The sequence below is a fragment of the Chiloscyllium punctatum genome, chromosome 26 (assembly GCF_047496795.1).
Source record: "Chiloscyllium punctatum isolate Juve2018m chromosome 26, sChiPun1.3, whole genome shotgun sequence".
Taxonomy (NCBI): Eukaryota; Metazoa; Chordata; class Chondrichthyes; order Orectolobiformes; family Hemiscylliidae; genus Chiloscyllium; species Chiloscyllium punctatum.
The window spans coordinates 31,605,586-31,620,374 of NC_092764.1; the positions used below are offsets into that span (position 1 = coordinate 31,605,586).

General features: G+C 38.7%; 1 protein-coding gene across 1 annotated transcript in view; it reads left to right on the forward strand.

Moving 5' to 3' along the window:
* Nucleotides 1–14,789, forward strand: part of rnf166 (ring finger protein 166) — a 68,036-nt gene that overhangs the window by 32,821 nt on the left and 20,426 nt on the right. The window contains exons 2-3 of the mRNA XM_072596053.1: nt 7,724–7,880; nt 11,410–11,522. Coding sequence (XP_072452154.1) covers nt 7,724–7,880; nt 11,410–11,522 — 270 coding nt within the window. The remainder of the gene's footprint in view (nt 1–7,723; nt 7,881–11,409; nt 11,523–14,789) is intronic.

The following is a 14,789-nucleotide window of genomic DNA, read 5'->3' on the forward strand; positions in this document are numbered from 1 at the left end:
GGTTGAATGATTAATCTCTTAGGCACTGCTGCTGGTAACCAAGAGGAATGCACTTTTGTCTGCTTGGTTCATGTTTGTGCACCTCTGTGGTCTGGATTCTCAATAACAGGTTTGTATTTATATAGCACCTTTCACAATTTAAAACATTCCAAGGAACTTTATTAAACAAATTTTTGCACTAAGCCGCATAAGGAGATATTGGGAAAGATGGACATGGTGAGTGTTTTAAAAGAGAACGTAGAGAAGTCTAAGTTGGGAATTCATGAGCATAGGCCAATTTCAGCTACAGGTATCCTCCCAAATGTGGTGTACCTTAAATTGAGAATACTGAAATTATCAAATGAGTAGTCAACTGTGGAGTTAGCAACTAAAAGTATGATGATTTCTGCAAAAGGAGAGACTGAGGTTAGTGATTTTGTGGAAGTGGAAAAAAATGCTTATGATGCAGATATGCAGTCAGAAGTTCATTACAAAATCAACTATGTCACTAAAATTGCAAGCCATTTCCCTTAAATGAGGATGGTTTCCAGGTGCAGAGTTGAGCTGGTGGCTAAGGAACAGAGTTTGCAATATGGATCAAAGATAATAGCTTTGGTAGTTCTTGATATAGGGTTTGCAAACTGACAGTTTAAAGATAATAGAGGTGTTGAGGCAGGTGGTGTTGAGAAAGCTGGGTATCAGCAGTGTACATTTGGTAACATGCTGTGATTTATGAATTGTTGGTAAGTGGCAGCATATAGACGAGCAATAAGATGGAGCTAACATACATATTAAAGTGTAACCTCAGAGCAGCAGTATGCCATAAGGCCTCTCTAGCCTGCTCTGCCATTGAATAAAATCATGGCTGAGCTGATGGGGACCTCTGTTCCGTATTCCCACCAATCACCAATTGTTAAGAATCTATCTGCCTGTATCTTGTACGTAGTCATGATCCTGCTTCCATCACTCTAGGAAAGGGAGTTCCAAATGTTTATGGCATTAGAGAAAATATTCCTTCTCATTTGTGTCTTAAGTGGAAGATCCCTTATTTGTAAACTCTATGCCTAGTTCTAAGCTCTCACAAAGGGAAACCTACCTTCAGAACCACCCTGTCAATCCTCCCCAGGAACTTATATGTTTCAATAAAAGCACCTCTTATTCTTTAAACAACTTTCCAAAACCATACATTTGGCCAGCTTTTTATGCTGCCCCCACCCTCAATAAAAGCTTAGAGCTTTTTGTTTTCTCCTCAGTTTCAAGTACTTTGAGATTTCTTTTCCCTTCATTAAAGGTGCCATATAAGTGCAAATTATTGTTGAGATTCTGTTGAATTTATTATTTTTTGGTATTTCTAAGTAGCAGTCTTCTGAAAGAGAACTGTCAATATCTGGCCTGTTGTTTCTGAAGCATTGTTCTGGAAACTACCACATTGCAGTTATTGACTTGAATGACTAATCATTTTTGCTTTTGTACAGCTGAGTCCTGTAAGTTGGGATGTTGTAAGCTTATGTTGTATAAAGCCCAAAGAAAACTCACGTCAGCAATGTGTTTCTATCCTCATGCCAAGAAACACTTTAACCAAAGGCTTAACCAAATGAATGGGATCAGACTCTGAGTTTATGTTATTTAAACATTTTTTAAAACACTATTAAACATTACCTTCATATCATTTGAAAAAAACATAATGCTAGAAATATTCAGCAAGTCTGGCATCATCTATGGAGAAACAACATTAAAGTTTCATGTCAATGGCCTTTCAACGGAAGTTCAAAGGCCTTAACTCTTTATAGATGCAATAGGACCTGCTGAGAACTGTCATTGCAATGGAATAGCATTATTATTATCTGGCTCTTGAATCACACCTGAGTATTTTCAACGTTTTATGTTTTCCTTTTTGGATTTCCAGCACTTACAGTACTTTTTTTTGCATTTAGTCTTGATGGGTTTTCTCTCTCTCTAATTGCCATGTGTTATGATCCCGGTAGAAGCTACTTCCTGGGGGCAATCTGCCTTGATATATTTTCATATATTCCATTAATTAACATGGTGGTTAGTCACTGAAACATAATGGTAGAAGAGGTTTATTAATAAAATAATTTATTTTACAAAACTAGCTTGTTTTCAAGCTATCTAAATATAGAAGATACTTAGTGAGATCTAAAACACAAAGCAAAATAAGTTTTCAACCTGTTTCCCAACACTGTCCATTACAGAGATTCAAGTGCAGAGTAGTATCTCAATTCCTTAGGGTTCCATATAACTGACTCATGACATTTCATTGCTGCAGACTGTGGAGACAATTCAAAATGTGCCAACTCAACCCTTTTCACAAATCTGAGAACCTAAATTTTCTTCAATCTAATAATCTGCAGATTTCTAACCAAACTATCCTGGCTTTGAAGTTTCACAAACTAAACCCCTTCACTTGTTCAATGTCTTGTTAATTGAATACTTTTAGGAAAAATTTAACTTAGTTCTGGTGTCATCTGAACTGAACTAAATACTTGCTGAAATCTAGATTCTACTGGGAAAAAAAACGAAGCTAATAGTCTTGCATTTTTACCCTACTTATGATAAACACAACAGTATAAGCATCATTCTGTTAATACCACAGGCTTTTACAGTCACTTGTCTTCTGAGAATCAGCTGGATTTAATCACTATTCCTAGAGGACATTTTTTAAGCAAAATGAAAACCCTGCAAAGAAATAATGCCTCTGTTTTGATGTTGAAATTCAAAATCATGATATTAATACATATATATTATGTATGTTTCGTCACACAAGAATATTAATATTTGTTAAAGTGGAATGTAATGACCTTAGAGATGCCAGTCTTAGCCATATAGCATGGGAAGTTTTGTGCAAGAGCTTGTGCTTTCCTCCATAGAGATAGAACATTCGCCTGAACCAGTATCAAAGTATCTAAAATAAGAGTTAACAGGCAAAACATAAAGCAAAGTCAGTTCAAGATTAAATCTACAGGCAAGTGGAGGAGAACTCATAACGAATTTACTGTTTGATGGCTGTTTAAAAGAAGTCACGTGGCATGAAGTAGTTGCAAGCAGGGTAACCCTCTATGTCATTCCATGGGATATTCCCTAGATGATTATTGGTGCAAGACAAACAAATGAATTCAAGTTTGATCATTGCTTTCTCTGCAAATATCAAGTTTATGTTGGACTGTAACTAGAGATATCATTGCAGTTCTCCATTTGCTTCTTGAATCCCCTCTGTGAATGCACAGTGCTGTGACGAAAGGTGTGAGATTGAAAATACATAACATATATTTACGTGAAAGAGATTTTAAGATAGTGACATTTGAGTGTTAGTTACTTACGTGAAGGGGTTTTCTTGAAAAAATCCATGTCTTGACAGTCTTTCTCGAACAGTGCCCTAATCCAGTATCTCTTGGAGAGGAGGAAGGCCTGCAGTGTGAATTTTAAAAATGGTTTGTACTGAGGTCATTTATGACAGATGGGCGTTCCTTGTTTTTGATTCAGGATAAGCAAGAATTTATTTGAACTTAGGAAACCCCGAGGTTGAAAGTTTTTAGAACAGTTCAGAGGAAATACGATTGGGGTCAGTGTAAGTATAGTCTGATTTTTTCTTTCAGAGCCATTAAGGAAATAAGTTATCTCAATAGAAAAGTTTAGTTTGTGCAACTTTCAGACCATGAATGTTTGGTTAGAAATCTGCAGGTTATTAACTGCTGCGAAAGTATCAATTCTCAGCTTTGTGAGTATTCATTTAAGAAGACCTCACAGTTCACAGGACAGAAACTGGGGCAAATCTGTACGATTGAATTTAGCATTTTGATTTAGAAATATAATCTCATTGGATTTAAATTGCTGTAAAGTGACAGTGCTGGGGAATAGGTTGAAACTTTGTTTTGGTGGCAGTTTTAAGATTTTTGTGCATTTTACTTCAAGATGGCTTTTTTATGTTAAAGAAACTCTGCTACCTTGTGTGATAATATGGTATGATCTATCAAGCCAGATTTTATTCTGGGATTTGATTTAGATTAGATTAGATTACTTAGGGCCTGTTTCCACACTTCGGCCCAACAAGTCCACACCGACCCACCGAAGCGCAACCCACACAGACCCATTCCCCTACATTTACCTCTTCACCTAACACTACGTGCAATTTAGCATGGCCAATTCACCTAACCTGCACATTTTTGGATTGTGGGAGAAAACTGGAGGACCCAGAGGAAACCCATGCAGACACTGGGAGAATGTGCAAACTCCACACAGAGAGTCGCTAGAGGCGGGAATGGAACCCGGGTCTCTGGCGCTGTGAGACAGCAGTGCTAACCACTGTGCCACCCACATTTGTGCAGTAGTAACATCAAATAGAATCAGAACAATGCCTGATAGCATCTTGACAGCTAATGATGATTAGAGTACACTTCCCATTGACCATCTAGAGTGTTTTCTTTTATGCTGTCCTACTGGAAACATAACATACTATGAATGGCATACTTCTGAAGTGGCATCCAACATTATTGTTGTGCATTTTATAATTTAGATCCTTACAGAGATGACGCTACTGTTCTATTTGTGTAACAGGTTTATAGTTTTTTTTATTCACACTGCGTTTAAAAAAACTATTTCATATTTTTATCGCTGACTTTCAGCTCTTTCTACAACATTGTTTACTACTCCCTGAGGTCACACAAATTTAGTAAATCAAGCACATTGAAAATCAATAATAAACAGGCTCACATAATCAAACGTAGAAAATTGAACACATAATTATGTACAATCAGGCATTCTGCTATCACCTTAGTGAAATTTGAGAAGATTTGTAGCTCAGGTTGAGGTTCTGGATGTAGGTTTGCTCGCTGAGCTGGAAGGTTCATTTACAGATGTTTCATCACCCTACTAGGTAACATTTTCAGTGGGCCTCTGGGCAAGACATTGTTCATGATTCCTGCTTTCTATTTATATATTTGGGTTTCTTTGGGTTGGTGATGTCATTTCTTGTGGTGATGTCATTTCCTGTTCTTTTTCTCAGGGGGTGGTAGATGGAGTCTAACTCGGTGTTTGTTGATAGAGTTCTGTTTGGAATGCTTCTAGGAATTCTTGTGCGTGTCTGTTTGGCCAGAGACACGCACGAGAATTCATAGAAGCATTGCATTCCAACTGGAACTCTATCAACAATCACATTGAGTTAGACCCCCATCTACCACCCCCTGAGAAAAAGAACAGGAAATGACCTCACCATCCCAAAGAAACCCAAACATATAAATAGAAGCAGGGATCATGAACAGCGCTTCGCCTGGAGGCCTACTGAAGATGTTACCTAGTAGGTGATGAAACGTCTGGAAATGACCCTTTCAGCTCAGTGAGCAAACCTACATCCAGAACCTATCTTAGTGGTGTTTTGATGATCTGTTGTGATAATCTTTGGAAATTTGAACTTCCACAGGCATAAATTATTTAGAAAATTGTAGTCTGGTCACTTGTCTACAGCATTGCACATGAGATTCCTAATGACTGGGGTACAAACCAGCTTTTGTGCAGCTGGCTCAGCAGTTTCTCTTTCCCATATCAATCCTAGTCCCTTAAAAACAACATAACTTAAAAGGTCAGTAATAAGAAAGCAAATAAAAAGAAATAACTGCTCTGAAATAGATTCACCTTTACATCTGTACATTTCCATAACTGAACCATAACAAACAAGTATGCAGGCTTTTGTACAAGAACAGCATTTCCCTGTGACTCAAAGAACTTAGGTTTAAGCTCCACTCCAGACATTTAAGCAGAAAAATCTCCACTGACACATCAGTGCAACATTTTTTTCCTCCAAAACTCGGTGTCCTGATACTGACACTTACTGACATTGACATAACCAACATGTCAGCACAAGATCACAAACATGTATTTATTCTGATGATATTGTCTTGACATCTCAGACAAAATCTGTCCAGTGTATGGAAGCCACATTTGTATCATTATTCAGGTCAGTATTTGTTATCCATCCCTGATAGTTTCAGAGAAGGAGGCGGTGAATACAACAGAGTTGTGTATTAGACTACTTACAGAGTGCAGTTAAGAATCAATCATATTGCTATGGTTGCCCAGCCATGTATAGGTCAGAACCAGCAAACTCTGACCTGTCAAAATGGGTTCACCATTTCCATGAGTTGGGACTGTGGCCAAATGCAGCCAACTCTATTTTCTCTGCTTTCAGTGGAGTGGACTTGTGGGGAAAGGAGTCCTTTGGGGCTCAGAAGTAAGCGCAAGTGGTGCATCTTAGACCATAAGACATAGGAGTGGAAGTAAGGCCATTCGGCCCATCGAGTCCACTCCGCCATTCAATCATGGCTGATGCGCATTTCAGCTCCACTTGCCAGCGTTCTCCCCGTAGCCCTTAATTCCTCTAGACAACAAGAACCTATCAATCTCGGCCTTGAAGACATTTAGCGTCCCGGCTTCCACTGCACTCCGTGGCAATGAATTCCACAGGCCCACCACTCTCTGGCTGAAGAAATGTCTCCGCATTTCCGTTCTGAAATGACCCCCTCTAATTCTAAGGCTGTGTCCACGGGTCCTAGTCTCCTCGCCTAACAGAAACAATTTTCTAGCATCCACCTTTTCAAAGCCATGTATTATTTTGTACGTCTCTATTAGATCTCCCCTTAATCTTCTAAACTCCAACGAATACAATCCCAGTATCCTCAGCCGTTCCTCATATGCTAGACCTGTCATTCCAGGGATCATCCGTGTGAATCTCCGCTGGACACGTTCCAGTGCCAGTATGTCCTTCCTGAGGTGTGGGGACCAAAACTGGACACAGTACTCCAAATGGGGCCTAACCAGAGCTTTATAAAGTCTTAGTAGTACATCTCTGCTTTTATATTCCAACCCTCTTGAGATAAGAGACAACATTGCATTCGCTTTCTTAATCACAGACTCAACCTGCATGTTTACCTTATCTTAGTGGCTATCCTCTCCCCTCTGTCCATGCACTCAATTGTATACAAATTAGTGCAGATGGAGGAATCTCCACTTCTGTTTGACATGATGACCATTCTTGCCTCACATTGGCAAGACTGGCTAGAGTTAGCAAATTGCTCTTAAGTGGTAGTTAAGTAGTTGTTGATTGACCATTTAAGGATCTTAAACGGAGGTAGGGCAGGAAGGTCACCAATGGGTTTTCCACCTGGAACCTAGTTGCGACAGTGGGATTTGAATCTGGATCCCCAGAACATTACTCGGGTCTCTGCGTCCAGCGATAATACTACTAGGTATTAGGCCATTGCCTCCTCTCACTTAAATTGGAGTGACAAGCTGATTTGTTTTGGTGATCACAAGGGTACATGATGGTTATAAAAACCCATCTTTTCACTAATGTATACAGGAAAAGAAATCTGCCCTGTTTGCTGGTTCTGGCCTATACATGGCTGCCCAACCACAGCAATGTGATTGATTCTTAACTGCACTTCAAGCAGTCTGAAATACAAATCTGTTGTATTCGCCACCTTCTCTGAAATTTTCAGAGATGGATAACAAATACTGGTCTTAATAATGATACAAATGTGGTGCATTAATTTTAAAAAAGCTATTAGGGACTAATTGAGTAGTTAATTGTTTATTCATTAATGATCATTTATTAGCTTGGTAATTAAGTCCTTCTTGATTTTTTTTTTCTGATATAATTCTTCCTTATATCAGGAATGTTTTGAGATTGAGTACCGTGCAAACTCCTTACTAATGATGAACCACTCTCTCTCAGGTTTTGTGGGGAATGTTTGCAACCCTGCCTCCAAGTGGTATCACCTCTCTGCCCACTTTGCCGCATGCCATTTGATCCAAAGAAAGTGGAAAAGGCCTCTAATGTGGAGAAACAGCTCTCTTCCTATAAGGCTCCCTGTCGAGGATGCAATAAAAAGGTACATTAAAGCACACTACTTATTTAGTACATTAAACTGTTTTCTAAAGTGATATCCATGAATGATATCCATATGTATTTATTATATGTTGAGATCCTAAAACAGTTTATTATCATGTTGTATAGAAAATAATCCTCTGATTTACTTAGAAAATTGAAATCATCCATTATTTCGGGCACTTTTAGCAATTGTTGACATGTTAATAAAATTATTTTCTGTTGATCAAGGAACTATTGGGTCAGACAACATCATCATTCTGTTGCTTTGTTGCATTGTGCATTTAGTGTACTAGTCTGATGTTTCATTTATTGTATGATGTTGTGATGGTGGAAATCCTCTGCTTTTCAAAGGCTTTAATGTTGTTCTTTTCTCCCTCATTTGATGCCTAACTCAGTTTTTACTTACGATTTTCAGCTTTTTAGGAGTTTTTACATGCAGTGAAGCTGTGTAGCACAGGGAAGTGAAATTAAACATGCTTTGTAAGTAAAAGTGAGAAAATCACAGTTACCAAATTGCGATATGGGAAGTTTTATGACTAATGTTTGAGGAGTCACACTAACTGCATATGCAGACATAAGGATGGAGGGCTAGGGGAGAGCTGTTTACAAAAATGCTTGATGGTGAAGAAACGCCATGGGTTATATTCAACTTCCAGAATGATGATCATCTATTGAGCAACTTTTTGGTGGAAAGTGGTGCTCGATAATGCTTGAAATCTAGCCAAATGTAATGTAAGATGGTAAAACCATATTTACGTCATGTTTGCTCGAGTTTGCACGTATTGGACTTTAAGAAGTGAATAAATGATTCAGAGTAGAAGAGATAAACATTTTGCTGGGGACAAGGACATTAAAGATAGATACAAGAGCAATAGTACAGATCATAAGCAACAGAAGTATGAAAGACCATACGCTAGATGGATGGGAGTTTGGAAGTACACTGTTAAATGATTTGGTGAATATTTTAACCTAAGATACACAAAGGAGTTGTCAGGTTGGAATTGTGTGTTAAAGGGGATAAGGAACTGGTCAGAGATGGCTTTGGCCATCACGAAGACTGCCATCTGGAAACCATGTAAAGTGGAAAGGTTAAAAGGTGACCAAAAATATGAGGACAAGAAAAAATGGTTTAGAGCAGATCATGAAATGAGAGGAGTAAGGATGAGGTGAGTTGTGATGAAGATTTAGGTCTCCAAGGTGAGGAGCCTTTTTGTAGAGAGGCTGAGGGAGAATATCTTGGGAGCAACTTTGGATAGAGCTCAGGGGTGAGTATAAATCATGGAAAATGAGAATTTTAAAGGAGTTACATTAAGGATGAACCAGAGTGAGATGTTTAATGAAGAAGATCAGAAGAATATTGAGACCAAATAATGCCAAGGTGATTTATGTGGTATAGACAGTGGAACACATGGACAAGCTATTGGGCAAAGTGTCACCATCTGACTGCTTCATCAGAAGATTCTTGTCTCCACTACTATGTTGTTGTGCTATCAGTTGATTAATTATCGATTTATTACATTTGGATCAGGGCTGTTTCATCTTGTAGAAGTACAAGTTGTCACAGCATGAAGCCTTCACGCCACCGTATCATTCCATGCCATCCATTAGACATCTATCTCATCAAACAGCCTTGCGATGCATTTTCTTTATTTACTAATGGAATGTGGGTGCCTCTGGCTAGGCCAGCATTTATTGACCATCCCTAATCACCCAGAGGGCAGTTTAGAGTCAACCACATTGCTCTGGATCTGGAGTCACATGTAGACCAGACCAGGGAGGAATGACAGATCTCCTCCTGTATCAGATATTAATGAACCAGGTGTTTTTTTTGATGAACAACAGTGGTTTCATTGTAATTATTAGACTTTTAAATTCAGATGGTTTATTGAATTCAAATTCCACTCTCAGTTGCGACAGGATTTAAACATAGGTCAAGAACCATATCTAATTCCTGAATCAACCTTGTAAATATAATGAAGAGAGTATATTTTGAAGAAGTAACTGATATCAGAGATATCATTAGTGTCTACAGTCCAAGAAGTGGATATAGTGCATTTCTTGTGAAATTCACTGGATTTTATTATTTAAAATAGGAGACATATAGATGAATAATTATTAGAACAGGAGTATTCTCTGCCGTAATAGCTGCTAACTTGATTGAGAAGCCCCCTACCAGCAGAGGCACTAGACATCTGAGCTTAGCCATAGTAGTAACTGTTTGCTATGCCTTAACTGCCATCTTAAGCTTCAAGAAAATTGTTTAATGTACATTATTCTGTGGATTCCTATGAAGATGGCAACTGTTAACCCAGGTCCCATGAGAGCAACAGCCTAAGAATGTATCGCCAGATAAGACACTGTAAAGGACAGAGGCTCCAAGAGGCCGCTGCAGCAGTAAATGCCGTGTGGATATGGCCGTTCCTAGTGGGGCCTTCGCCTAGGCTGCTTCAGTAATGACTTTGAAAGATGAGCTAGGTCCAGGCCAGGGATTCCAATGACTGGCCTGGGACTCCCTTCAGTAGCTTTAGTGTCAGACTGGGTCTCCTTGTGAAGGGGGAGCGGGGCGATGTGTGGGTCCTTGAGCTTAGAGCCATGAAATGGACTAATTATTTTATTATACAGTTATGGAAGGACAGTTATTCTGAACTTTGTACTTATTTATTTTTCTAAATTATTACTGTGATTTTGTCATTTTGAAGGTCTGTACTGCTGGACTTCTTATTTCTTTACTTTTTTCCCTAAGAATTTGTACTCCAGAATCTGTACCTAGGGACTTTTTGTTCCTAAGAAGGTGCCGTAAGTGACGACTTGTAAAATTTTCACAGTACTTATGGAGTGCCTGTGATAATAAAGCTAATTCATTATCCACAACAAAAGTTGATGTACGAATGGGCAATTGTATTTGGAGTTGGATTCTAATTTAAGTTTACAATGTGCTTTATGAAGCTCAGAATAGTGCATTATCTGATTGTTATTGCTCAAGAATGGTCTTTTTTGTTATCAGAACAGCAATAGGTTTCTCTCCATCTTTCAGGTAGGTAGAGAAAGCACTAGGAGAGATGATAAATTTTGTGATTCGTTTAATAATTAACTGAATTTTGCCAGGGTCTTCTACCTATGGCCACATAGTGAAATTTGTCTTTTGGTTGCTGTCCTCCAGTACGGATGGATGCGTTATCAAGCCTCTTGTTGTTTGTTATGTAGTTGAATTTCAGTTAAGTGGCAGATGGAATTGAGTGGAACCTGAATGCAGTCAAAATTTGCAAAATTTTGGTTCAAGGCAGCAGCTCACCACCACTTTCTCAATGGCAACAAGAGACGGGCAATAAAGTGCTAGCTAACTAGTGATGGCTATGTCCCATGAGTGAATAAAACAAAGCACGTTTCAACTGAGGGACATGTTCTGTTGAATTTTCATCCAAATCTTAATGAGGAGCCACTGTCCAATTCATAATGCCTAATGAATGTGAAAAAATATGAGTTATTTGAAATTTTTCAGATGCATGAAATATAAAATGTGTCTTCACTAGGTGACTCTGGTAAAAATGCGAGCTCATATTTCCTCCTGCAATAAAGTTCAGGAGCAGATGGATAACTGCCCAAAGTTTGTTCCAGTTGTTCCTACCACACAGCCCATTCCCAGGTAAGGAACCTGCATGTAACCTAGACACAGATTTTTGAAAATGACCCATTAAAGTTTACAAAGTTGCATAATACCGCAGGTCAGTTTAGAAGAACTGTATTTTATGATAAAATCTCGAGCATCAGTGATCACTGTAATTCATTTATCGTATTAGTTTTGAGCCATAATATTACATTTGTTTTTCAAGTATTTGTCAGGTGGTACAGAACTTGATTATTCCTGGAAAGAAAATATTTCTTGGAATCTCTATCTTGCAGTCATCTGGACAATTCACAAGAATACCTCTTCAAGAGGAAACCACCATTTATTATGCATGAGGGGAGAGCACTAATAGGTTAACAAGTGGACTCAGTCAGCACTGTCCTCCTCATGCACATGCCCACATACTACACATGTTTCAACCCCCACCACCCCCAAACTATGTCACTTGCCACCCTCTGGTTCATTTCTCAAAAAAATGCCTCGACCAATCTGAATCAACCGGCCTTGTTTATGTAAACAAAGCTTGGCTGTTAACTGGTCATCAATAACTGGTGTATTTTCCTTGCCAACACCTATACCAATCAGAGTCTACTTACCGATCATTCAATACTCTCCTCTCATACAGTATAAATCTTGTTTCTTTTAACGCCCATTGTCTTGATGAATTCAAGATCAAAAGCTTTGACAAAGTGTGTCCTTTTTTTCAGCAGTATTCAAGTTTTGTACTACCAAGCAACTACTTTTCAGTAAATGGATGATAAACATACATACCAGATTACAGGTAATTGTGATGAAAGAAGAAAAAACTACAGTTGTACTCAAAAATTTATTAGATAATTTAATCTCAAATAGAATTTGAAGTAATTAGATTTCAAAATCCATCACAGTAATTTGGTGTGAACTTGAATGGGTAGATGAACTAATGGTTTAATCTTGCCTTGAATGTGATGGTGTAATTTTCTACAAATAGTCCACTTGGAGAATCCACTAACATAAAACAACTTTACATGCTTCTTCTTTATCCAACTGATAGACTCTAAATCATGTGTTGCAGCTGGTACAAAGCAACAAAGACATTTGTCACAGGAACCAAGATGTTACCTGTCAGCCCTTGTGACCAACAACTGAGAACAATTAAATTCTGCTTTTAGCTAATGTAATCATTACAGCTATTCCAATTGGATTATTCCAAAACATTTTTAAAAATTCTTCTTGCTGTCCTTGTTGATTTTCCATTAGAGTGAGCATTACGAAAATAATTTGCCTTTTCAAACTTTCTTTAACATATCAAAATATCCCAAAGTTCCAGCAGACCTAATAATCTAGTCCTAAGATGTGATGGGAAATCCTTGAGAGAGAGAATTGAAAATAAAGCTGCTGCCAAATGTTGAAGTACCTTTTTAGAGGGAAAGATGTACAATATTTAAATTGAAGAAATTTGTGAAGAACTTGCCAGAGGTTAGTTAGGAAACACAAAATTAAACTTATCATTTCTTTACAGGATGAATACTGCATTGTGTTTATATTATGTTTGGTTTGAAGTCAGTCAAATCAGTTATTCTTGAAACAGCTATTCTTTGCTAGAGGTATTGTATTTTCTCCTTGCTTTATCTATCCTGACAAGGTACAAGACAAAGCCAGTCATTATTCTCAACCGAGTAATTCAAAGAGTTGGCTGTTCATAGAGTGGTCCTACAGCCCACCATATCTGTGCAGACCAACAAACACTAAACTACACTAATCCCATTTACCTGCACTTGGTCCACAGCTTACTATGCTCTAGCATTTTAAATACTCATCCAGATGCTTCTTAAATGTTGTGAGAGAACCTGCCTGTATCACCCTCTCAAGCATGTTTCATGTATGTACTACCCTCTGAGTGATAAAATATTTTCTCAAATCTCCTCTAAAACACTTGCTTGTCACTTTAAACTTTAAGCCATATGCCCTTAGGCACATCTGTCACACGGAAGAGAATCTCATGATGTATTCTGTCCAAATTGCTCATAATTTTGAAAACGTCAATCAAATTCTGTCCTCAACCTCCTCTGCTCCAAGGAAAACAAACCCAACTTGCTCATAACTGAGACTTTTCATCCCAGGCAACATCCCAGTGAATTGCCTCTGCAGTGCAATCACGTCCTTCCAATAGTGTGGCAACCAGAATTGCACGCAGTATTCCATCTGTGACCTAACTAATGATTTGCAAAATTGTAGCAAGATTTTCTTGCTCGTATGTTCTACAGCCCGAATAATGAAGGCAAGTACCTGAAATGCCGTTTTCACCATCCTACCTACTTGTGGTGACACATTCAGAGATCCGTTGACTTGTACACTAAGGTCCCTTTTGTTCATCAGTGCCCCCTAGGGACCGACTATTCATTGTCGATATAATTCCCTTATTAGACCTCCCAAAATGCATCATCTTACACTTATTGAGATTACATTTCACCTGCCATTGCTCATAGAGTCATAGAGATGTACAGCATGGAAACAGACCCTTCGGTCCAACCCGTCCATGCTGACCATATATCCAACCCAATCTAGTCCCACCTGCCAGCGCCCATATTCCTCCAAACCCTTCCTATTCATATACCCATCCAAATGCCTCTTAAATATTGCAATTGTACCAGCCTCCACCACTTCCTCTAGCAGCTCATTCCATACCGGTACCACACTCTGCGTGAAAATGTTGCCCCTTAGGTCTCTTTTATATCTTTCCCCCCTCACCCTAAAACTATTCACTCTAATTCTGGACTCCCCCACCCCAGGGAAAAGTCTTTGTCTATTTACCCTATCCATGCCCCTCATTATTTTGTAAACCTCTATAAGGTCACCCCTCAGCTTCTGACGCTCCAGGGAAAACAGCCCCAGCCTGTTCAGCCTCTCAAATAGCTCAAATCCTCCAACCCTGGCAACATCCTTGTAAATCTTTTCTGAACCCTTTCAAGTTTCACAACATCTTTCCGACAGGAAGGAGGCCAGAACTGCACGCAATATTCCAACAGTGGCCTAACTGATGTCCTGTGCAGCTGCAACATGACTTCCCAACTCCTGTACTCAATACTCTGACCAATAAAAGATAGCATACCAAACACCTTCTTCACTATCCTATCGACCTGCGACTCCACGTTCAAGGAGCTATGAACCTGCATTCCAAGGTCTTTTTGTTTTGCAACACTCCCTAGGACTTTACATTAAGTGTATAAGTCCCGCTAATATTTGCTATCCCAAAATGCAACACCTCACATTTATCGGAATTAAATTCCATCTGCCATTTCTCAG